The sequence below is a fragment of the Bos taurus genome, chromosome 10, assembly GCF_002263795.3.
Source record: "Bos taurus isolate L1 Dominette 01449 registration number 42190680 breed Hereford chromosome 10, ARS-UCD2.0, whole genome shotgun sequence".
NCBI lineage: Eukaryota > Metazoa > Chordata > Mammalia > Artiodactyla > Bovidae > Bos > Bos taurus.
Window position 1 is genome coordinate 58,345,306 of NC_037337.1, and position 24,239 is coordinate 58,369,544.

At 41.1% G+C, this 24,239-nt stretch overlaps 1 protein-coding gene across 5 annotated transcripts in view; it reads right to left on the bottom strand.

Moving 5' to 3' along the window:
- MAPK6 (mitogen-activated protein kinase 6) overlaps nt 1–22,173 on the bottom strand; it is a 34,063-nt gene extending 11,890 nt beyond the window's left edge. For 2 of the 5 annotated variants that reach the window (XM_002690965.7, XM_059890855.1), the window contains exons 1-2: nt 22,026–22,173; nt 370–1,558 (exon numbers count right to left, since the gene is read on the bottom strand). In XM_002690965.7, the coding sequence (XP_002691011.2) occupies nt 370–924 (555 nt within the window). In that variant the 5' untranslated portion in view covers nt 925–1,558; nt 22,026–22,173. Of the gene's footprint in view, nt 1–369; nt 1,559–8,793; nt 8,884–21,358; nt 21,453–22,025 lie in introns of those variants that run through there. The other 3 variants (XM_024998031.2, XM_015473201.3, XM_005211881.5) reach the window with 3 other exon arrangements.
- Nucleotides 22,174–24,239: the final 2,066 nt, after the last annotated feature.

Sequence of the window (24,239 nt, forward strand, 5' to 3'; positions counted from 1 at the left end):
CTTTATGTTTGTGCAAATTTAGATTTCAAACTAAGTTTGCTAAACAAAGCATAACAGAAGAGTATATCCAAACAAACAAAAAAAAGTAAAAATTGAAACAGCAACCTTCTGCCCTAAACACATGATATATCCTACTTTTAAGTAAGAGAGAGTTTCAGTTATTACAAATAACCAGAATTTGTATTTAACTAGGATCCCGTTCCACCTTCACTTCAAACACAGGGAGACTGTGAATGGAAAAAAGGTAGTATGCAAAGTTTAATACAATTAACTACAAATTCTGCCACAACACACAAAGGAAATTACAAGCACCTGTTTCTGATGATGTGTATCAATTTAGAGGTCTGCCTCAACTGACTTTCCACATACCTTATGGGAATAATGGGGATCCATGATCCGTGCAAGACCAAAGTCACCTATCTTCAGCACCAAGTCTTCAGTATTAATGAAAAGATTAGCTGGTTTGAGATCTCTGTGCAGCACGTTTGCTGAGTGAATGTATTTGAGCCCACGCAGCAGCTGATACATGAAAAGCCTGGCGTGCTCTTCCAGTAAAGGGCCCTGCTCCAGCACATTAGCCAAGTCTGTCTCCATGTATTCCTGAACAATGTAAACACTGCTCAGTTCGGTAAGAGAGCCCACGTCATCCGTTAACTGGCTTCCACTAGGACCAAGAATTTCAAACACCTTCACAATGTTATCGTGGTCAAGTCTTCTAATAATTTTGATTTCGCGTAGAGCATGTTTGACACTCTGGGGATCAGTAAGGACAATTTTCTTGATGGCTACTCTTTTGTCACAGTCATTGTCTACAGCAGAAAAAACCAAGCCATTGCCTCCACAACCCAATGGTTTTAAGTCCATATACCTAGAGCCCAGATCAAAACCATGAATGTTCATGAGACTTTCAAATTTCTCTGCCATTTTTAAACCCTTACTATTGGCTTTTCCTTTCAAATTGTTGAACTTGTGTGAACAAGGAAGAAAACTGGCATCGAAAGGAAAGATCTTTTAAAAAGGGAGAAAAAAATAATTCTGCGTCCACAGCAAGATGGTTTCTTGATGCTCATTGCATATGCCAACCAGGCCTGTTGAGTTCCCCTTAGATTTAAAGCTCAAAAAGCTCTACTCATACTGAGAATTAAAAAGATTGCAGTACTCATAGTTCAAGAAAGGGACAGCAACTCTGCAGACATTTAAAGAAAACACTCAAGAAACTCAAACGGAATGAAATGACATACTATGCACTCAGATTTACTGTGCTGAAGGATTTAACATTTAACAAAAATGTGAATAAATATGCACACAACAGGCTTCTATGAACATTCTCCTCACAGTGCAGATACATTCAGTGTTGGACTGGTCCTGAGCAGCATCATTCTAAGGTGCTGGTAAGCGCTATTTCCGTTTTGCTTCTTTTCTTCCTCTGTTGCTGTATATTTCAACAGGAAGCCCTGGCGGCTGTTGGTTAACAGAAGATGTCTTTTGTTAGTGATCAGGTGGCTCCAGCTCACCACAATCACAATCAAAGCTACCGTCCATCTTACTCTGATACAACCTGGAGGATGAGAAAAAAGAAGGAAAAGAGTCACCACTGCAGGAAATGCTCTTTTAATCAACTTTATAAAATGACACAAACTGGGCATTTAGCTATAAGCTACCACTGGTGGTGTATTAAACTTACATACGTCACTAAATGGAAAGCTTACCCTCAATCAAAAATAGCTACCTATGTTGTAAGCAATTCACATGTGTTGACTCAGGCTCCAGACCTCACCATACTAGATTCTTTGTATTATCTAGGTCATTAGGCCGTATAATTTCTTAAATGCCAATGAGCAAAGGAAAAGTTCATAATATTTTTACAGAATTCTTTAGAATTTTTCAGTAAAGCATTTGCCACATTTTTCTAAAAATACATACATAATATCTTAAAGTGTTAGTTCATTAAAGGGCATGTTTATTTATTAACTCTGCCTGACAGAGTTAATGCCTGACAATACCTAATGAACAAAAATGTAGCAGTACAAATAAGAAATTTGCCAAATATGCTCTTAAACTTACAAGGTGAACTTCGTAAGTTCACTTACAAAGGGGTGAACTTAAACAGTGAATTAACCTATGAATAAAGCCTATGAAATGTTTAACTTCACTGATGATCAAAAATATCAAATTACTTCATGAAGATGATATTTCAGATTGGAAAAATAGTTTGAATGAAGTGTCTCAACTGCAAATATCAAGTCTGGAGAGGAATGTAGAAAAACAGGAACTTTCCTACAAAAATGGTGCGAGTTTACAAGGGACAGTTAGGGAGTTTGGGATTGATATGTATACAAAATGTTATAATTAAAATGGATAACCAACAAGAACCTACTGTACAGCACAGAGAACTCTGCTCAACATTATGTGGCAGCCAGGATAGGAGGGGAGAGTTTAGGCGAGAATGGATACATGTACATGTATGGCTGAGTCCCTTTGCTGTCTACCTTAAACTATCACATCATTATTAATCAGTTATAGTCCAATTTAAAATAAAAAGTTAATAAAAAATTAAAACAAAATAAAGTTATCATAAAATATTGGGAAAGAGTAAGAACATCAAAAAACAATTTGGCATTAAGTAGATACATAAGTAAATAAATAAATATCATACCTATGACTTGGCAATTTTTCTTCAAGGAAAATTCCCTAGATAAGTGCTTACAAATGGATATACAGATGTTCATTTTTTTTTTTTTTTGGAATAGCAAAATAACAAAAACAGCCTAAACTTTCAACAATAAGAATAAATGAGTTATAGTCATACAGTGAACTACTATATAATAGTAAAAATGAAGATGGCAGAAATCATCAAATATATACTAAATTTAAAAAGCAAACTGCATACAGAAACATGCATGCTGCAACTAGTTATAGCAGGTGGATAAACATGCAAAATCAAGCTATTTTAACGTACATTCAGATGTAGCAAAAGTATAAAAACATAAGATTGATAAATAACAAATTAAAGATAATAATCACCTTAGGAATGAAGGAAGAAACAAGAATGGGGCGGGGGGATTACACAGCATGCTTCAACCAATCTTTAATGTGTTATTTTTTAAAAAACAACTGAAGTATGACAAATTATTAGAATGTTATAGAGTTAGGTAGAATGTAAATGAAGAGTTCATATTACAGGCGGAAACATAGGCAGACAAAAAGCAAAACACATATTAGATGGCAATAAGTGGTATGGAAAAATAAAATAGAAAAAAGAGACAAAGAGGGTAGTGAGGAAATGCCTCTCTGATAAGGTGTTACTGGAGCAAAGCTCTAAGGGAGGAAGTAAGGAGGTGGGTGGGCCTTAAGGATGTTATGTGGAAGTAATTGTTATAGACAGAGGGGGCTCCAATTTAAAATAAAAAGTTTTAAAAAATCAAAATAAAATAAATTTATCATAAAATATTGGAAAAAAGTAAAAACATCAAAAAGCTATTAGGCATAAATAAATACACTAAGATGAGCATTTGTTTCATGTTCCAGAAGCAACTAGGAGACCAATGCAGTAGCTCATTTAAACATATTAATACACGCCTATAAGCATGTAATACAGCCTAGACCCTTAAACGAAAAGGCTTCCTGTTGCTGACTTTTGACCTTAAAGCTAGTATAGGTGCATATACAATGCTATTTTCTCAATGAGTCTGAAAGGACTGGAAATAGGACAGCTGCAATAATCCTTGGTTCAAAGAGCTAATTATAATTATTTAAAGGCAGGAGAAACTTTTATCAGTGAATGAAATAAAGCTGTCCATTCTGAACCTGAAGACATGACAACTTGCAATCACCTTCAGGTGTGGCTTAAGAACTGCTAGGACCAAACACATCAGCTATTTCACAGTGGTGAAGCTTCTATACAACAGAGGAATCTACCTTATTTCCCTGTCTGCTTCATTCATATTTCTATATACTTCACATGTGGAAATATATGATCCTGAAAAATAAGGTAACAGCATATGCTTCAATCTGAGCAAATCTTCCATTCTGAGAGATCCATAAATACGAAAAATAACTGTGTGAGAAACTGATAATACGAATAACTCAGAAACTAAGTAGATAAATGACCCCTCTTGCCCTGATGTAGACAATTCCTTAAAGATCAGTCAAGTTTTAAGTTTTTGATAAATGTACATTTTTATGTCTGTTTAACAGACTTGACATAATACTAAAACCTCTAAGTACTCTCATAAGCTTCTAGTTCACTAACACAGCAATCAGAGACAAGCAGAAATAACGCTTCGCTAAAACACCACCACTGTCATTCATGAGAAAAGTATCACAGTAGAAACTCCATTCAGAGGATGAATTGCAGACTCAAGACCTCCATCCATATGGGGCCCCTTTCAATCTCAGTGAGATCAAGAAGCATTACAGACCAGAAACAAATGTAAGGATGAGAATGCCCTTTCGGAAATCTCAAAGACACTGGTCATCATTTACAGGGGTAAAGAATGGGTAAAAATTCATTTCAGGGAAGGTAAGAGCTTGTGCCTAGGCTGAGAGCTACAGAGTTCTCATTACAGACTCAGATGATGCCTATACTGAAAGCCTTGAGCAAACTTTACAGAAATATGAGACCACAATCTCAAGAAAGAATGTAATATTTATCAACTAAACTGTAATTCCACCAGACAGTGAGGACTGTACCAATAAAAAAAACTGGGATGGAGGAGTGGCGGAGGAAAGGTTGGGGAGTGCCTTGCCTGTATAGTCGCCTCACTGCTCTGTGAGTAGTAGTTTTCAAAGTCCTTCAATATCTGTTAGACCAAAAGCTTTTTAGCACCTTTTCATCCAGGAGCTTGAAAAGTAAGCCCACCTTAATCAGTAAGTTGGAGGTAATGCCATACCTCTGTATGATAAAGTGGATCTAGTAAATGCTTCCAATTCAGTGCCCTCCATTCAGCAAGTATTTGCAAATTGTGTTATGTACTTGTCAGCATCCTAAGCACTGCAGATAAAACGGTAAGTAAAAATAGGCTTGACCCCTGCCCTCATGAAGTTTATAGTACAGCTGGAAACAAACAACAATAGGAAAAAAGGGAATGCAGAAGGGAAAAAGCAGTACAGGATGCTGTGAGAGCCTAGACACTGGGTGATCTGACCTAATTAGAGCAGTCAGGATATGCGCCTCTGGAAGCCATAAAAAGCCAAAGGCCTCCCATGCTCCTCCTTAGTGACTATGAAAACAGCTTCTTCCTTATCACTATGACCCTTACAGCAGCTACATTTCAAATCCTGATCTTGTCCAATCACCTCCATCTTTCACATCCACCAAGCAGTCATCGGGCATGCAACTGCAAGTAAACTGGATCAGCAGATTACTGGTCAGTGCATCCTCCATCCACCTCAACAACCTCTAGAAATGTCTCATTTATACCATTTTCTCCACCATCTATCATGTTTAACTTCATAAAAGCAAAGTTCAAGGCTCAGACTCAAGATGTGCAGTTCTCCTTCCTTTTGCACTTTCTACACACTTTAAGGGAAGAAAGGGAAAACCAAGCCAGGACAGTAACTTTAAAATGACCCTTCCCACCACCTTTTTAATTTCTATGTCTCCAAATGTTTCCCATTCCTACTAATCTGAGTGCTGATACTGTGTTGCTTGGAGAGAGATCACTGGTTAAGTTTTAATTAGCTAAGTTGATGTTGCTTTGTTTTTAACAATTTGGTAAATAAAAATGAAGGGCAGAGAATGATTTATAAGAATGAAGCTGGCTCTGTGGTCTTCTTTTAGTGATTCACCATAACATGGAAGTAAAAGCTCTCTGTGTAGCCAGGCTGAGTACCAGCTTCCAACATTTACAAGATAGTTCCCTGAAACTACATTAGCCACAAATGTTGCCTCGAGCTTTTTCTTCCCTAAATTGCCTCCTGCTTTCTGTCAGCTCACTCCATCACCAAGAGAAATGCAGGTACTCTAAGTCAGGCCTAAGTGTATGAAGTCATAAAACACAAAAGAAAGAAATAAAAAAGACAGTAGAATAACTTCACTTTGCTTTCATGCATTGGAGAAGGAAATGGCAACCCACTCCAGTGTTCTTGCCTGGAGAATCCCAGGGACGGGGGAGCCTGGTGGGCTGCCGTCTATGGGGTTGCACAGAGTCGAACACAACTGAAGTGACTTAGCAGCAGCAGCAGCAGCCTCATTTCCACATTCTACAGAAATTCGATTTTCTTTCCCTTCTTACCCATGAACAACTTGGTAAGTGTCAGCAAGTACAAGTTTGAGGTGAGGGCCTTAAATATAAAGGTTACTTGCCTGATATTCCCTTCCATCTTCTATTCTGCTGCTTCTCAGGTTAAATGCTGACTTGGGTCATCTGGCCTGATCACACTCACTCACTCACTTACCCCCACCCCTCACCAGCTCTTGCCTATTTAGCTCTTCTCCAGGGTCAACCGAGTAACCTGAGTTAACTGGCATTCAGCCAGCCTCACATCTCAGCCAAAGCTCAGTTACTTTTGGAGAGAAGGGAAAGGTTGAGCTCTACTTACATTCACCTAGGACGATTTCCTAACCCTGGCACAGAGAGGTGTTGTTATAGCAAATTCACCTTTCCCTAAGATCATGTTCTCAAGCTCTCATCACAGCTACTAAGCTTCTAGGGCAGAGAAAGCCAAAGACTACAGCTTAACTGCTTGCTTATACGCATTCCTGACAAAGCTCTTACTCCTAATGCAGGGTAGCCCACAGTTATCAGGGACCCCTCTCAGGATTTGGGCCTCAAGGAGGTCGGAAGTGCAAACCAGTGTCAGTGAATCATCTCAGGAACTCGGTGTGAGAGGGAGGACCTTGACACTTAAGCATCAAAGCCTAAGGGGCTTTTGCCTGCTATCAGTAACTACCATTAGCTACAGAGACAGACTTTCAAAGATGGATGCTTACATAGCTTCTAACAAAGTAACCAGTTTTTTAAAAACTTCTAGTCCTAACCTCTGTTCTTAAATTGTCTGAACCTTTGCCTAAATGCATTTTAACATTAGGGACTTCAACCATTTAAAAGGCCATTATAAGATAAACGTCATGTTTATTTTGATGCTCATATCTAGTTGCTATTTACTCTAGGTACTCACATTGGAATATCAGAACTTTACAGATTAGATAAACTAGTCACACGATCTCTAAAGTGAAAGTGAAGTCGCTCAGTCGTGTCCGACTCTTAGTGAACCCATGGGCTGCAGCCCACCAAGCTCCTCCATCCATGGGATTTTCCAGGCAAGAGTACTGGAGTGGGGTGCCATTGCCTTCTCCGTTAACAGCGGCTAGGCATACCCTTCCAATTCTAAAAGTCTATGACCTATGAAAGCACAGTACAAGTTTTCTAACCTGACTAGGTTTTGCTCCCACTTAATATACTAGGACGCCCAGAATGGTGGAACTGTGATTGAAATTGCTATAAAATTAACATTAAACATTTAACAGAAAACATTAAACACAATCCCATCTACAAATTTATGGCTGGAAAATTTAAAATAATTTTAATAACCCTTCAACCCCTTCCTATCTTCCTCCTGTCAGAGCCGTCATTTCCAAGACTCTTCTCCTAACCAATGGCAAGGAAACACTGGGGCAAATATATAAGCAGAAGACACTTGGGCAGCCGCCTTCTTCAAGTACCTTTGGAAATCTAACGATTCCAACCAAACAAAAATGAATACAAATTTCTATAGTAGTCGAGAGACAGCTTATACAGTGTTACAGTAACAAATAACCCCCAAACCTCAGTGAGTAAAAAGACCTTTTAAACCTGGCTCATGCAACAAGTGAAACAGCTGTTATTCAAACTCCTGAAGGAGCTATACCACCTCTATCACAGCCACTCAATGTACCAGAGGGAAAGAAATGACAATCTCTCACTGATATGTAACGTCGTGCGTGCTCAGTCACGTCCAACTGCTCACAACTCCATGGACTGTAGCCCGCCAGGCTCTTCTGTCTTAAGGATTATCCTGGCAAGAATACTGAAGTGGGCTGCCATGTCCTCCAGGGGATCTTCCTGACCCAGGGATGGAACCCGCATCTCCTGTACTGGGAGGCAGGATCTTTACCACTGATCCACCTGGGCCGCCCCACTGATTCGTAAACCTTCATCCAACAAATCATACACTTCACTTCTACTCATATTTTACTGACCAAAGCAGGTCACATGGTGGCACCAACTTCAATGCAGTAGGGAAATGCCATCCCAAAATGGCCCAGAAGCAGTTTTTAAGAGCTTTCACTGTTTGTTTCAATTCTTCCATCCATCCACTACATTTTTATTCAACAAAACCTTGAGTGCTTATCAAATGCCAGGCACTGTCTTAGGCATTAAAGTATAGAAGGGATCAAAATAGTTTAAAAAAAAAAAGCCTCATGGAGCACGTACTCCTAGAGCATTGTATTCCACTGCAGTAGATTCCATTGTAGTAGACTTCTCTCTGTCCACTAGGCTTGCTTTCTCTTTTCCATAGCATTTTCCTTCCTTTGTCTTTTGCCATCCATCCCCAATCTCATTTAATCTACCCTCTAATCTTCAAATCCTCTAATCTTCATTTTCTAGGGCACCACTCCCTTCCCCCTTGCTGCAGTTCTATTTTTAAAGGTTTGGGACTAAGTACCTTTACTGACATTTTCTGAGCATAGTTCCTGATGGTAGGCACCTTAAACACTACTGAATGAATTAATGTAAATAACATAGAAAGCTTTGGAGAACACAAGCTCTACCCTCAGATTTTTCAGAATTTGATCACATTCTGACCTACCATGTGGGAACATCGGTGATGACTCCAGATACGGTGCTTTCCTTTCCAGGCATTAGCTCAGGAGCCTCACCCTATGGTGAACATATAGGTCTGCCAACACACGAAGAAAGCAATTGATTTCAACCCAGTTGGACTGGAGAAACAGAAAAACGTTAGCTCTGTTATAGCTCCTAGTTTGTTTTGCTGAGGTAGTGGAGAGGGACTGCACCACTGAAGCAGTGCCCTATATAACCAGATGAGCAGGACTCTGTAAAAAGTCCTGCTAGCCTGGCAAGTGGGTATTGTGAAGATATGGAAGATCATGCCAGTACTCTCTGATTGTACTGTTCTTTATCCCATGTTAGGAGAATCTGAAAGCACCACAGCTTTCCAGACTGGCATCAAAAATACAACAGCTGTCATTTCTGAGCTAACCCTGGTGAGGGTCTGAAGAAGGTTCCACTGCTCAAGGCCACATAAAACATGTCTGGACCCCCACCAAATGGAGACAATCACATGCTTACTTAAAAGTGTGCCCAATTTTTAAAAAAAATTATTCAGAATGGCATATAGCTTTTCTGGAATATCTTTTCTCCTTTGTTTCTCATTTTCTCCAAACCTAAACAAGAAAGCTTGTAAGATAGAAAATAGTGTAAGTAGGAACTTGCCTGATGGTCGAGTGGTTAAGCATCCACCTTCCAATGCAGGGGACACAGGTTTAATCCCTGGTCCCAGAAGATTCCACATGCTATGGAGCAATGAAGCCCAGGCATCGTAACAATTGAGCCTGAGTTCTAGAGACTGTGAGCCACAACGAAGACCCTATGTGATGCAACTAAGACCTGATGCGGCCAAATTAAAAAAAAAAATAGCGTAAGTCTCTTTCAGCAGTTTGATACTGCTGAAAACTTCTCATCTGATGTCACCAACCCCATATTAAAAACAAAGAAGCACGAAATAAAGTGATCTGAAGTTTAGTCTAGGATCTGTGGCGAAACTAGCTTTGTAATCAAAGCCTCTCATATTACTATGTCTCAGTTCCTCATCAGGAAAATGATGTAGCTAAACTCCATGATTTCTTCCAGCTCCAAAATATTTTAAGTTTAGTGAAAGACTCAGGATTTCCACTTCTGATTAAAATGCAGAAAGTTGCAAGACACCATTACTCTCTCCCGATAAACCATGATAAACTGAGTAAGCTGCTGCTGCTGCTGCTAAGTCGCTTCAGTCATGTCCGACTCTGTGCGACCCCAAAGACCAGGCTCCCCCGTCCCTGGGATTCTCCAGGCAAGAACACTGGAGTGGGTTGCCATTTCCTTCTCCAACACACAAAAGTGAAAAGTGAAAGTGAAGTCACTCAGTCGTGTCTGACTCTTAGCTACAGAACTGTAATTAAGAAATATACCTGAAAGCTAAGGATGCAAAGAACTCTAAACTCTAGAAAATATCAAGCCCTTCCTAACACAAGAGACCATGGTTATTCTCATTTCTCATAAAGTTGCAAGAGAACAAGATATTTTCCACTAACAGGACGAAGAAGAAACCAGTCAAATTTATAAACAATGATATTTGCCGCACGCGGATTCAGGTAACAGATTAGAATTCAGAGGAAGCCCAGTTACAAGCCCTACCTGCCAATCCTTCCCCACGGGTCTTCACTGAGAGTACAAGTCTGAAGCCAAGTCAGAAAAGCTGAGAGAAAACCTCATGAAGCATATGGGTATCCATTTTGTCCAAGACAGATGCCCCTCTCAAGGTGGAGGTCAAGACACGAAGTATAAGATAAATCCCTCAAAGGCACGCAAGTATAAGGCAAATACTCTTCCTAAGAAAATGGGCAAAAACCTGATGTAAAGAAAACCGGAGGTGGTACTGGAAATCAAAGAAAATGTCCAAGCAATCCAAAGAGCCAGCAGCAAGGCTGAAAAGTAGTTCAGAAAGCTGACATGATTTACAAAGCTGACAGGGCAGAAGTATGTGATGAGACAATGGGCAAAAACTTCCCCAAACTGATAAAGACATCAACTCACAGACCTGGAAGGTCAATGAACTGCAAGCAGGATAAATACAAAGAAAAATCTAGGCACATGATAAACTGTTGAAAGTTAGAGAGCGGGAAGGTCAAAAGCAACTCTTAAAAGCAACTATGAAAGAGAAAAAAGTATATACTAGGGAAAAACAATAGGAACAAAGGCAGACAAACACAAAAGCTAGAGACAACAGAACATCATCTCTCAAGTGTCGAAAGAAACAACCAGCCCAGAAGTCTACATCGAGGGAAACATACTTCAAAAAGGACAAAACAAAAACATTTTCAAAGAGAAAAAAATGAAAAGAATTTGTCCAACAGATTCCCATTACAAGAAATGCTAAAAGAAGTTTGTTATCATGAAGATGAACCAAATGGAAGATCTACAGAAAGCATAAATAATTGGAAAAAGCAAAAAGCCTTAAAAAAAAAACAACCCAATCCACACGTTTAAATGTCTTTAAGAGACTATTGATTGTTTAAAGCAAAAGTAGTAATGTATTGGGGTTACAGCATATGTAGAAGTAAAACATAAGAGCACAGTGTGTTTCAAGAGGGTGACCTGAATCATGCGGTCTTAAGGTTTGCAGTGTTAGTGAAGTAGTTTATACTGTTTAAAATAGACTGTGAAAATAAACTGTGAAAAATAGACTGAAAAAAATAAAAAGGCTCAGGGGTCATCCTTAAACACCTTCTCCCTTTTTGGTCATCTGTTGCTGTATGTGCTGTTTTAGTCAAGAGTCGTGTTCGACTCCTTTGCGACCCCACGGACTGTAGCCTGCCAGGCTCCTCTGTCCATGGAATTTTCCAGGCAAGAATACTGGACTGGGTTGCCACTTCCTTCTGCAGGGGACCTTCCTGACCCAGGGATCAAATCCACATCTCGTGCATTTCCTGCATTGGCAGGTGTATTCTTTACCACTTAGCCACCTGGAAAGTTCCTTTTTGGTCATTATGTTTACTTAATAATATCCCATCAAGGGGAGTGAAGGGAAAGAAAAAGAGAAAACTAAAATCACCAATTGTAAGTAATGATTCATTTTCCTAGGCAGTTTTTGTGTAATTTTTACATCAATAATAATACAAACTAATACATTAGCATTTAAATACCACAGATTCACTGACACTTTCAAAGAAGATAAAAATTTACCATGTTACTCAAGACAAAGACACATATTTTATTATTTTTCCCACATATTTTAATTGAAATAATTTTTAGAGGCTCTACTTTATAACTTAAAAGTATACAGTTTTTAAGAATTTAAGAACTACATTATGGAATACAGTTCAAAAAGTTTTAACTTGAGGATATAAATAACATTATCTGGTACATATTTATCTTACATTATCAGCTTTTATAAAAGCAATTAATGAAAAAATTTGTATTATAAAGGAAATCACAGCACTGAACATGAGAATAGATTTTTTTTAATATAGAACAACAGAAAGCCTAAGAATGTATTATATATGAAGCATACTACTCTTACACTAAATCCTCCTAACAACACTGCAAAATGGGTCCTGAGATTTTTAGAGAATTTAAATAATGCATTAAAGGTCACACACACTGAGAGCCAGAATTTGAACTTCAGGTTTCAGTCCAAAGCCCATGATCTTCTTTCTAATAGTAATGTAATTTATTGACAAGTACACTGTACCTTTCTTCCCAACCCTAGTGTTTCTTATATACAGGACATTCTTCTGCATAACCAGAATACAATCATCAAAATCAGAAAATTGACACTGGCATAGTATTACCACCTAATACTCAGATCCCATTTAAGTTTTTGCAACTGTACCAATAATGTACAGAGAGCTAAAAAACTCAGTTCAGAATCATGTTACAATGACTACAATGCAATCTTTAACATATTTTTCCCTTCAGAAATTTAAGGGAGCCAAACATTTTATAGGTGCACAAAAATTTACTGAGCACTTGGCATGTGTCAAGCAGTGTTCTATGGCACAGTGGAGAATAAGACAATTAAGGTTCTTCTGCTTCCAAACAGTTTACACTCTAATGAGAAAAGACCAACAAGTAAGTATAACTTCAGGTTTGGCCAAGTGCTCTGATGGAGTGGCTTGGAAATGGCCATCTAAAATGCTGTAACCCGAATAGTAAACGGAAGCAGCACTACTAAGAGATGGAACAAGAGGATCCCAAACAGAGGGGAAAGAAATACAATCTAGATCAGGATGTAACTTGGAATTTTGGAGGAAAAGAAAAGAAGCCAGTGTACTGACGGTGTCCTTAGTAAAGGGAGCAGGGAGTGATGCGAAAAAGAGGCACGATTCTGAATTTTATAACTAAGAAAGCTATTGAAGAATTTTAAGCAGACAACTGGCATGGTTGCATTTCCATGTTTCCAAGATAATTCTAGCTACTGGGAGGAGAAGGCACTGAAGAAGATGGTCAAGTGAAAGCAGAGACCAGTTAAAAGCTATTTCAGCAGGCCACATGAGATAACGGCGACTGAGACCAGGCTGGTAGAAATGAGGAAGAAAACCAGGACAACCCGAATATTCTGGAGACCAAGAAAACCTGGCGATGGATTGGATATGGAGGATGATACAGGGAAACAGGTTTTAAGCATAACTCCTAGGTGCCAATTACTGAGATGGGGGAGACTGGGATAACACTATAAGAGAAGGAGTTCTATTTTGGACACATTAAGTCTATTCAGGTGAGATATTTAAACCAGAAACATATATTTGATAATTATTCACATGTAGATAGTGCTTTATTGACTATGCCAAAGCCTTTGACTGTGTGGATCACAATCAACTGTGGAAAATTCTGAAAGAGATGGGAATACCAGACCACCTGACCTGCCTCTTGAGAAACCTGTATGCAGATCAGGAAGCAACAGTTCGAACTGGACATGGAACAGACTGGTTCCAAATAAGAAAAGGACTACGTCAAAGGTGTATATTGTCACCCTGATTATTTAACTTATATGCAGAGTACATCATGAGAAACGCTGGGCTGGAAGAAACACAAGCTGGAATCAAGATTGCCGGGAAATATCAATCACCTCAGATATGCTGATGACACCACCCTTATGGCAGAAAGTGAAGAGGAACTAAAAAGCTTCTTGATGAAAGTGAAAGAGGAGAGTGAAAAAGTTGGCTTAAAGCTCAACATTCAGAAAATGAAGATCATGACATCTGGTCCCATCACTTCATGGGAAATAGATCACTGCAGATGGTGACTGCAGCCATGAAATTAAAAGACGCTTACTCCTTGGAAGGAAAGTTATGACCAACCTAGACAGCATATTGAAAAGCAGAGACATTACTTTGCCAACAAAGGTCCGTCTAGTCAAGGCCATGGTTTTTCCAGTGGTCATGTATGGATGTGAGAGTTGGACTGTGAAGAAAGCTGAGCGCCGAAGAATTGATGCTTTTGAACTGTGGTGTTGGAGAAGACTCCTGAGAATCCCTTGGACTGCAAGGAGATCCAACCAGTCCATTCTAAAGAAGATCAGCCCTGGGATTTCTTTGGAAGGAATGATGCTAAAGCTGAAACTCCAGTAATTTGGCCACCTCGTGCGAAGAGTTGACTCATTGGAAAAGACTCTGATGCTGGGAGGGATTGGGGGCAGGAGGAGAAGGGGACGACAGAGGATGAGATGGTTGGATGGCATCACCGACTCAGTTGACATGGGTTTGGGTAGACTCCAGGAGTTAGTGATGGACAGGGAGGCCTGGCGTGCTGCAATTCATGGGGTCTCAAAGAGTCACACACGACTGAGCGACTGAACTGAATGAACTGAGATAATATTTTAAAAACTAAATTGAATGAGACTATCTATGGACAGAACTAAGAGAAGAGGAAGAAAGTCCAGGACCAACCTCTGTGTGCTTAGTCGCTCAGTCGTGTCCAACTCTTTGCAACCCCAAAGACTGAAGCCCATCAGGCCCCTCTGCCCATGGGGTTTCTCCAGACAAGAATACTGGAGTGGTTTGCCATGCCCTCTTCCAGGGAGATCTTCCCAACCCAGGAATCGAACCTAGGTTTCCTACACTGCAGGTGGATTCTTTACCAGCTGAGCTACCAGGGAAGCCCAGACCAACCTCTGGGATATGCCAATACTTAGAGGCAGGAGAGGAGAGAGAAGCCTGTTAATGTATGACAAGGTGTGAAGTAGGAGGAAAACAAAAATATGTGTCCCATAAACTAAGAGAAGCAGGTGAATAGGCAGGAAACTGTTAACAATACTGAATGCTGCTATAAGACCCTTTAAGATGGATTTGGTAAATGGTATCGCTGGTAACCTTGACTTAAGAGTACTTTCAGTGGTGAGATGGTGACACAAGTCTAGAGTTGAAGAACAAAGCAAAGTGGAACGAGAACACAAAGATAGTTCTTGAAAATATGCTTCAAAGTAGACTAGAGAAATGAGGCAATAGCTAGAAGAGAAAAATGTGGAATCAGGAGAGGGTTTGTAAGAGATTTCCACTCTATATCTACACTGTCCAGTACAGAAGCCAATAGCTACACATGGATACCAAGCAAGTAAAATATAATTAGCATGACTAAGGAACTGATAATTTTTGTTTAAATAGCCAAATGTGGCTAGTGGCTACTGTATAGCTCTATAGCACATTTGTATATCAATAAAGATACCGGGTTCGATCCCTAGGTCAAGAAGATCCCCGGAGAAAGGATTGGCTATCCACTGCAGTATTCTTGCCTAGATAATTCCAAGAACAGAGGAGCCTGGAGAGCTCCAGGGGGCCCATGGGGTTGCAAAGAGTTGGATTGGTACTTTTACTTTTCACTTTTTCAAAGACAGTCCAATAGAAGGGGCAAAATTCATGAGGCAGGCAAGAGACGAGTCCTTAAGAAGCTAAGAGAACGGGACTCCCCTGGTGGTCCAGTGGTTAAGACTTCACTTTCTAATGCAGGGGGTGATGCTTCGATCCCTGGTCAGGGAGCTATGATCCCACATACCTCTTGGCCAGAAAACCAAAAGGTGAAACAGAAGCAATATTGTAACAAGTTCAATAAAGACTTTAAAAATGGTTCACATCAAAAAAATATTAAAAAAAAAAAAAGATCAAGAGAAGGAATTTAGAGCACAAGTGGAGGAATGTACTAGGGATATACATGAATGAAGCAAGGCAAGAAGTCATGTAATTGGTGGGAACCAACAAGATTTAAAATCAGAATCTTAAACATAAAACTAAATACAGGCTGTAAGAAGCTGAGAACAAGGGAAAGGGAAGGTAATTCAAATTTACTGAGTGTCCATTAAGTGCCAGGCATTTTCTAAGTGGGGATTCTTTGGTGGCTCAGCAGTAAAGAATCACCTACAGTACAAGAGAAGTGGGAGATGTGGGTCTGATCCCTGGGTCAGGAAGCTCCCCTGGAGAAGGAAATGGCAACTCACTCCAGTATTCTTGACCAGAAAATTCCATGGACAGAGGAGAATGGAGGCCTACGTCTATGGGTTCACAAAGAATCGGACATGACTGAGTACACACACACACTTTCTAAGTAAAAAACTATTTCTGTTACTCAGAAACACCACCTTTTAAGTCTCATTTTACAAACAAGAGCACTGCTCCAAAAGATAAAGCAAGTTCACCAAAATCATGCAAGATTTGGACACAGGTCACTCTGACTTACTCTAGGGTTAGACTCTTCCCACTGCATAAGGTGGAAGGTTAAGAACCACTCAATGTTTCTACACCTGGAAATAACACAAGAAAAGGCAGATCAATCTGGCAGCTATCGACAACTGCCAAAAAACCTGGAGATATTACGCCAGAGGCAAAAACTGTCCCCTCAATGCTATCCATAAGATAATTAAGGAACACTTACTTAACAGGTTATTTATTTTAAATATTTACCTACTTGGCCAAACCAGATCTTAGTTACAGCCTTTGGGATTTTCAGTTGTGACACGCATACTCTTAGTTGGGGCATGTGGGATCTCGTTCCCTGACTAGGGATTGAACTAAGGCCCCTGCATTGGGAGTGTGGAGTCTCAGCCACTGGACCACCAGGGAAGTCCCTAACAGTTTATTTTTAATATTTTTAAATCCAAGTGTTTGAGACAAACGGGGAAATAGATATTCTTGCAGCTTAGATTCGGAGAAGGCAGTGGCACCCCACTCCAGTACTCTTGCCTGGAAAATCCCATGGATTGAGGAGCCTGGAAGGCTGCAGTCCATGGGGTCGCTAAGAGTCGGACACAACTGAGCAACTTCACTTTCACTTTTCACTTTCATGCATTAGAGAAGGAAATGGCAACCCACTCCAGTGTTCTTGCCTGGAGAATCCCAGGGACGGGGGAGCCTGGTGGGCTGCTGTCTATGGGGTCGCACAGAGTCGGACACGACTGAAGTGACTTAGCAGGAGCAGCAGCTTAGATTATCTACACTATTGAACACAGGAGTATATCAGAAAATTGGCATTGCTTTATAATAACTACTAAACTAATACCTAGGCATTTTAGGGATGTAGGTAGTTAGAAACCTACCATCACTCCAATTTGTAAATTAGGAGGAAATTATTAAGTTTAAGTGAAGTGAAGTTGCTCAGTCCTGTCCGACTTTGTTGTGACCTCATGGACTGTTGCCTGCAAGGCCCCTCCATCCATGGGATTTTCCAGGCAAGAATACTGGAGTGGGTTGCCATTTCCTTCTCCAGGTGATCTTCCCAACCAAGGGATCGAACCTGGGTCTCCCACATTGCAGGCAGACTCTTGACCATCTGAGCCATCAGGGAATCCCAAATTAAGCCTAATCAGTTATTAAATTACAGCTCAAATAATTTTAAACTTAATGTGGGCAAAGATCATCTAAATATGTGCTGTCCAATACAGTAGCCACTAACTTCATGCAGCGGAGAATAAATTAATTAGAAATACATATAATTAAAAATTCAGTTCCTTGGGTATACTAGCCACCTGTCAAATGCTCAACTGTCATGTGGCTAGTGATTATCTCACTGGACAACACAGAGTAAAATACTAATACTTCTATGATCACAGAAAGTTCTACTGGACAGTGATTAGATTCTCAATCTTCCTTTTGATGTTTTTTAGGAGGGTCAATGGAAAGAGCAACTCAGAAGACCTGAGTTTTCCAAATCAGTCACTAACCAGCGGAGCAACTTATGTATGCATCACTTAGCAGTGTTGCCAGAAATGAACATGCGTTTGAATCACTTGAGAATCTAGTTAAACTGTAGCTTCTAAATAAGTCTTGAGATGGGGTCAGGATTCTGCATTTAATTCCCAAATGATGCTAATACTACTGGTCCAGAAATCACCCTGTACCAAGATTTTAGATCACTCTGGGCCTCAGTTTCTTGAGCAGTCAAAATGATGTACCTGGGGGAAGATAAAATGTCCATAACTCCTCCGTAAAAACTAACATTTTATAGTTTTATGGTTGTACAGAATTAAATGCACATAAGATTTCTCACATTCTGAAGAGACAGTATCTTTCCTGAAATAAATTTTTTTCCCTATGAAAAAGACATCAAATTTAAATGAAAATCAATGGGAAAATGTCGTTTGCTACAATCTCTGTATACTTTTTCAGAAATGGATTTAAAAGGTAGACATGTTATGTAAGATAAACCTTTTAAAAAGTATCAAACGGGATACACTACACTTTCCAAATATGCAGTTCAGAAGGAAAAAAAACACTGGTGGATTCTGCCCATGCCACTATTACTTTAAAGGAATCAGTTCCACATGAAAAGCAACTCCTAAGGGGAAAAAAACCCAGTAACTACAATAACATTTTTGTTTTTGTAAAGTCTCAATCAGGACTGAGCAATAAAACCAACCAAAATCTCCGTATCTCTAGCAGGCTATAGGGTAACGTTAAGAGTCCACAAAACAGGCTAAAGGAGCTGACAGTGGGAAGCCAACAACGCTACAAAGAATTTACTATTGAGGCATGTTCTATTTTAACAGGGGCCCTAAAGTAACACAGAATTCAAGTGGGCAATGCAAACACAGAACTGGAAAGCAACAGGGAGGCTCATCATCATTTCATAAGTCAATACCTCATAGAAGGAAGACAGACTAACACAACCAGTTTATAAATTCTGAATTAAGCATGACAGGTAATTACCTACATTCTTAAAACACAAACACACACTGGAAATACACGTTCAACCTCTAAAAGGCTTTTGAAAGTCTTTAATACTTTCTACTTGTATTTTTATATTTACTTTAGTAGGAAGTATATTTTAAAGTTTTATCTAAACTTTATTAAAGTTCCCCTATATAAATCATGCAATGTTCTTCCAAAATCTCTTCAAAGATTTAATTCACATTAATACACTTTACTGCCCACAAAACCATTCAAATAAATCACTGAGAAGATAAATAGTATACACAAAGAAAAATATGAGAATGGCGAGTTTTTCTTCTCACTTTTAAAACACATTGTTATTCTCAATCCCCATTTTTCTCAATCTTATTTTAGGTCAACCTGCTAAACAATGGCTTTCTACAATCAGTCAAAATATTTTATTACCAAATTTCAATGTAAATCTTAAATTTGGAACTATACAATCAGCTTATCTAAGAAAAGGACTGATGAAAAAATAGTGCCTATAACAATACCTATTTTAACTTTTAAATTATTATATATTATAGTCTATTAAATTAATATAGATTAGAAAAAAGAAGAAAGCACTATATATAATTCCACCAGAGTGAAATGCTCATGTTCAGAGCTTTATCTGATTAAACACTGCTGTAGTTTTACAACACAAACTAATTTCTAGATAGTACAAAGTTAACTTTTACATTACCAATGAAAACAAAAAGGTTAATTTCTATCTATACCATAAAAGTACTATCTGTAAAAAATCCATAAGAAACCTCTCTCATCAATAGCCAAGGAACTGCTGTGGCACTGGCCAAAAAGTTCCCTCCGGTTTTCACCTAACATTTTACAGGAAAACCCAAATGTACTTTTTGGCCAACCCATAGGATCAAATATTTCATTGCCCCAACTGACTAGCAATTAATTTTACCTTTCTTTTCAACAAATGTTACCAAATTCCACCTGCAGGATATAAGATATCCCTTTAAAATGCAATTTCAGAAGCCATTACTTTTTTAGAGAATCTGTGGCTCCTCTGTGTGATAGAGAATTATAATGTAGACAGGAGCATTTTAGCCTATCATTAAAAAAAAAAAAATAGTGTATAAAAAAAAGGGCCACGTAGCAGTCCGTGGGCAGGATGAGTCATCACCCAACTCAAAACTTGCAGCACTTCGAAGCTTCCTCCTACCCGACCCCATCCCCTTCAGCAATGTACCCTGAGTCAGCAAACCTTACTATTTTCTCAGTTATGAATTCTCACGATGTTTAAACGAACTTATGCAAAATGCTGCAACACTTTTAGTACTAACATTTGTCATTAGAACACGTACTTTTTCTATCGCAAAATTAACTGATCTTCAAATCAATCTTCTCTGGATTCTTTCTTAATCACAGAAAGTAGCAAACATTTTTAATCCTCTTTTGCAAATAACTGAACTACAAAATATGGTCATAAAGGTTTTTATAAATAATCCTCCATTTCCCAGAGCTCTTTTTCTAACAGTAATTCTTAGGTGATTAAAACACCTCCTGCTCAAATCTGGTATATTTCCTAGACGACTGCAATTCTTGAATTCAGGACACCAATAAGCAATTTTACAAGTTTCACAAGGCAATTCTTACTCAGTGATGTAGCACATATATGTGAAAGGACTCTCTGCTCCTTGGCACATAGCAAGCCCTTCCTAAACATGTCTGAACAACTACCCATTCAAGAAATGTAAAGTCTCTGCCACCGATTACCAAGCATATTTCAAACATAAGTATCTGACATTCTACGAAGAAACTCTAGAGGCAATTTCCTTTCAGGGCCCACTCCTGTTTGATCCCTTCAATCTTCTAATTAGACTACTCTTTCCATTTCAGTTCCCCAACGTTCAAGAGAGAGGATGCGTCCAATCAGAGCTTTAAAAAATAACAAAGCTAGACGACTCAAACAATCGGAAAAGTACTCTGAAGCTGTTATCGCTCTATTTTGTCCCCTGTTAATTTTTCTTTCCTTTGATAAATCACCTTGTATCTGTAAAAAAAAAAAAACAAAAAACAAAAACTCAGACTGACTTTGGAGGGCATTTTTAGCGATGAAGGAAAAGAACACTAATTGTGCTGCAAATGCAGTACCTCACGTTAGTGGACCTTTCCCAATGAGCGAGCAAAGGTAGAAATAAAAAGGAAAGGAATCGAAAAGATCCTGCTTCGGAACGCTCCCACCTAACACCTGAACCAGTCTTACCAATCAAGGAACAAAAAGCGACCAAAAAAATCCTTACTTTTCAACAAACCTCACCAAGTCAGAGAAAAATGCACCGAGAAGCGAGGAAGCTCTTTTTCAGTGAACCGACAAAACAAGTTTTCATTTGGGGACTTTCAAGGACCACCCCCGCTGCGCGTCCCGAACGCAGCTCAGACAAGGCTGTAGTAAAGGGAGGGGGAAGAAATTAGGAATTCCGATTTGGAGGAGTTTTTCTGTACCTCCTTAGCGGCCAGATTCAACTCGGGCAGAGGACTTCGGGGCTCCGCGCCGAGTCGAGTGACCGGCGCGCTACGCAATGTGCCGAGTGCACTGGGAGACTTTGCCCGGCCGGAGTCAGCTGAGGCCGAGTCACCGGAGTCGGATGGGGGAGGAGACGCGGGAGCATTTCGAAAGGCGGCGTGCCAGGAAGGCTAGACTCCGCGCCACCTCACGCGGCTGGGGCGGGTCACCCCTCCCGGCCGCCGCCCCGCGTCAGCCCGCCGCCGGCCGGGCCGGGTTTCGAACCTGCGGAGCCAGACGTAAGCGGTCGGGAGGCAGCCGGCAAGCCGGGCCCGAGGCGGGCGCGCACTGCTGGGCCCGGCACCCCGGCCCGCGAGGGGCGTGCCGGGTGGGAGGGGCGCGCCGGCCGCTCTGCCGGCCCCACGCGGGGACCCCGGCCCGCCGCCGGCGGCCCGCGGGAGGACGCGCCGGCCAGGCCCAAGAGAGCGAGCCGGCGGGCGGGCCGAGGGCGGGCGGGAGAAGGAACAAAAGCGCCTTTGTTGAGCGACGGCCGCCGGAGGGTCACACACAATGGAGGAGAGAGCCGGCTCAGCCACCGGGCCCGCCGCGGCGCCCTCCTGAGCCGCCCCGGCGGCGCGCCCCGCACACGCACACACATATACCTACCGGACTTCTCCGACTCATCGAGGGAGTGCGGGGCCCACGGACAGCCCCCAGTGTCGGCTCAGGTCTCCGGCTGTGCTGGCGGCAGCGGCGTCTCCGAGGCTCTCGCTTTGCCGCAGTCGCCGCCATGTAACCCCGACCCGCGAGAGAGGGCGAGGAAGAGGGGGCGGAGGCTCTGGAGCCACGCCCCCGTACGTCACAGGCTCACTCCACGGGTTCCCCCGCCCCCGCCCGGCCCAGCGCGCCGGCACGCGCCGGAATTTCCAACGCCCGTGACTGGGCTCCTCGCGCCGCGGGGGCGGCAAGAGAAGCACGCGGGCTTGTCCCCAGCCTCCGGTCTGATGCGCTGGGCTGGGCTAGGGAGCTGGCAAGGAGGTGAACAGACAGGCACTCTTCGCTCTGCTACTTGACCCAGGGTTAGAGCACATAGTGGTCAAACTCTTTGTGAGCGTTTACTGCGCACCTACTACGTGCATGGGACTGGACGACCTAGAGGAACAGGACTTCCCCATCCCCTGGGAATTAGGAAGCTGGACCCGAAGATGGATGGACTAGAAGGCAACAGCCAAGGAACAAGGCAAACGCGTTAAAGGTCAAGTGCTAAGACAGGCTTCTAAATGAGGTTGCCACCGCTGACCTTTCAGCCAAATGAGAAGGAGCCCGTGAAACTAGAGGAGGTGGCGGGGAGGCGGGGGTGGGGGGGTGGGGGTGGCTGTTCCTGCGGAGGGAACAGAATGAGCAACGACATGGAGGAGGGGAACACCTGGCTTGTTGCAGGAACTGGGACTAAGCCAGTCTGAGGGAAGCGTAGAATTTGGACAAGAGTGTACAGTGAGAAAAGTGGGAAATGTAGATTGGTACCTTCTTGGGCCCACTAGGACAAAAAAAAGCTTATTTATTTATTTTAGTATGGCTGATTGAATCCAGGAAGCCTTCCAGTATTTGTGTGAAATGTAGTAGGTATTTATTAAATTAGAGACGCAGGTCAGCATTTTTTTCAGTAACCGAATCACCATTTCTGGTGAGAACCAAACGTTTGGCAATCAGATATCCATTATTATGCGCATCCTCAAGCTTCAAGCTGGAGGCAAAGACCACTTCAAAGCTCACATACTAGCTTGAAGTTAAGTGAGTGGGATGGAGTTTGAATGGTTTATTTTTTTTTATATTTAAAATAATGCCATTTGAATAACAGGTGTGAAGAGGACACAGTGAGTAGATAAAACCAAGAAAAAGGGAAGGGTTGTCCTAACCACAGGATTTCTTATTTGTGAATGCCACTTCTCTGCAATAAGAGCTCCTTCTCTTTGACCACTGTACATCCCTGCTCTGCCTGCTGGAGCTCCTCTGAAATTCATGACACCTTTCCTCCCCCATCCATCAGTGTTTGAACACCAGGAGGAGAGGGTTCAGTTCAGTTCAGTCGTGTCCGCCTCTGCGACCCCATGAACCACAGCACGCCAGGCCTCCCTGTCCATCACCAACTCCTGGAGTCCACCCAAACCCATGTCTGTTGTGTCGGTGATGCCATCTAACCATCTCATCCTCTGTCATCCCCTTCTCCTCCTGCCCTCAATCTTTCCCAGCATCAGAGTCTTTTCAAATGAGTCAGCTCTCCGCATCAGGTGGCCAAAGCATTGGAGTTTCAGCTTCAACATCAGTCCTTCCAATGAACACCCAGGACTGATCTCCTTTAGGATGAACTGGTTGGATCTCCTTGCAGTCCAAGGGACTCTCAAGAGTCTTCTCCAACACCACAGTTCAAAAGAATCAGTTCTTTGGTGCTCAGCTTTCTTTATAGTCCAACTCTCACATCCATACATGACTATTGGAAAAACCACAGCCTTGACTAGACAGACCTTTGTTGGCAGAGTAATTTCTCTGCTTTTTAAGATGCTGTCTAGGTTGGTCATAACTTTCCTTCCAAGGAGCAAGCATCTTTTAACGTCATGGCTGCAATCACCATCCGCAGTGATGAGAGGGTAGAGAATAAATAAGAAGCACTGTGCTTTCCCTTAGCTTATAATGTGTCAAAGACCACTGAAATAACCTGTTGCTCAAGCATAGCCAAATTTGTTGACAGTTTTAGTAGCATCTTAGAGAAAGAGGTCAAGGGTAGGAAAGCTTCAGAGAATTAGGGTTAAAAACAGGTCTTTCAATGAAAGCATGTTTGAGATAAGACTAAATTTTGTGATATAATATTTGAACTACAAGAAG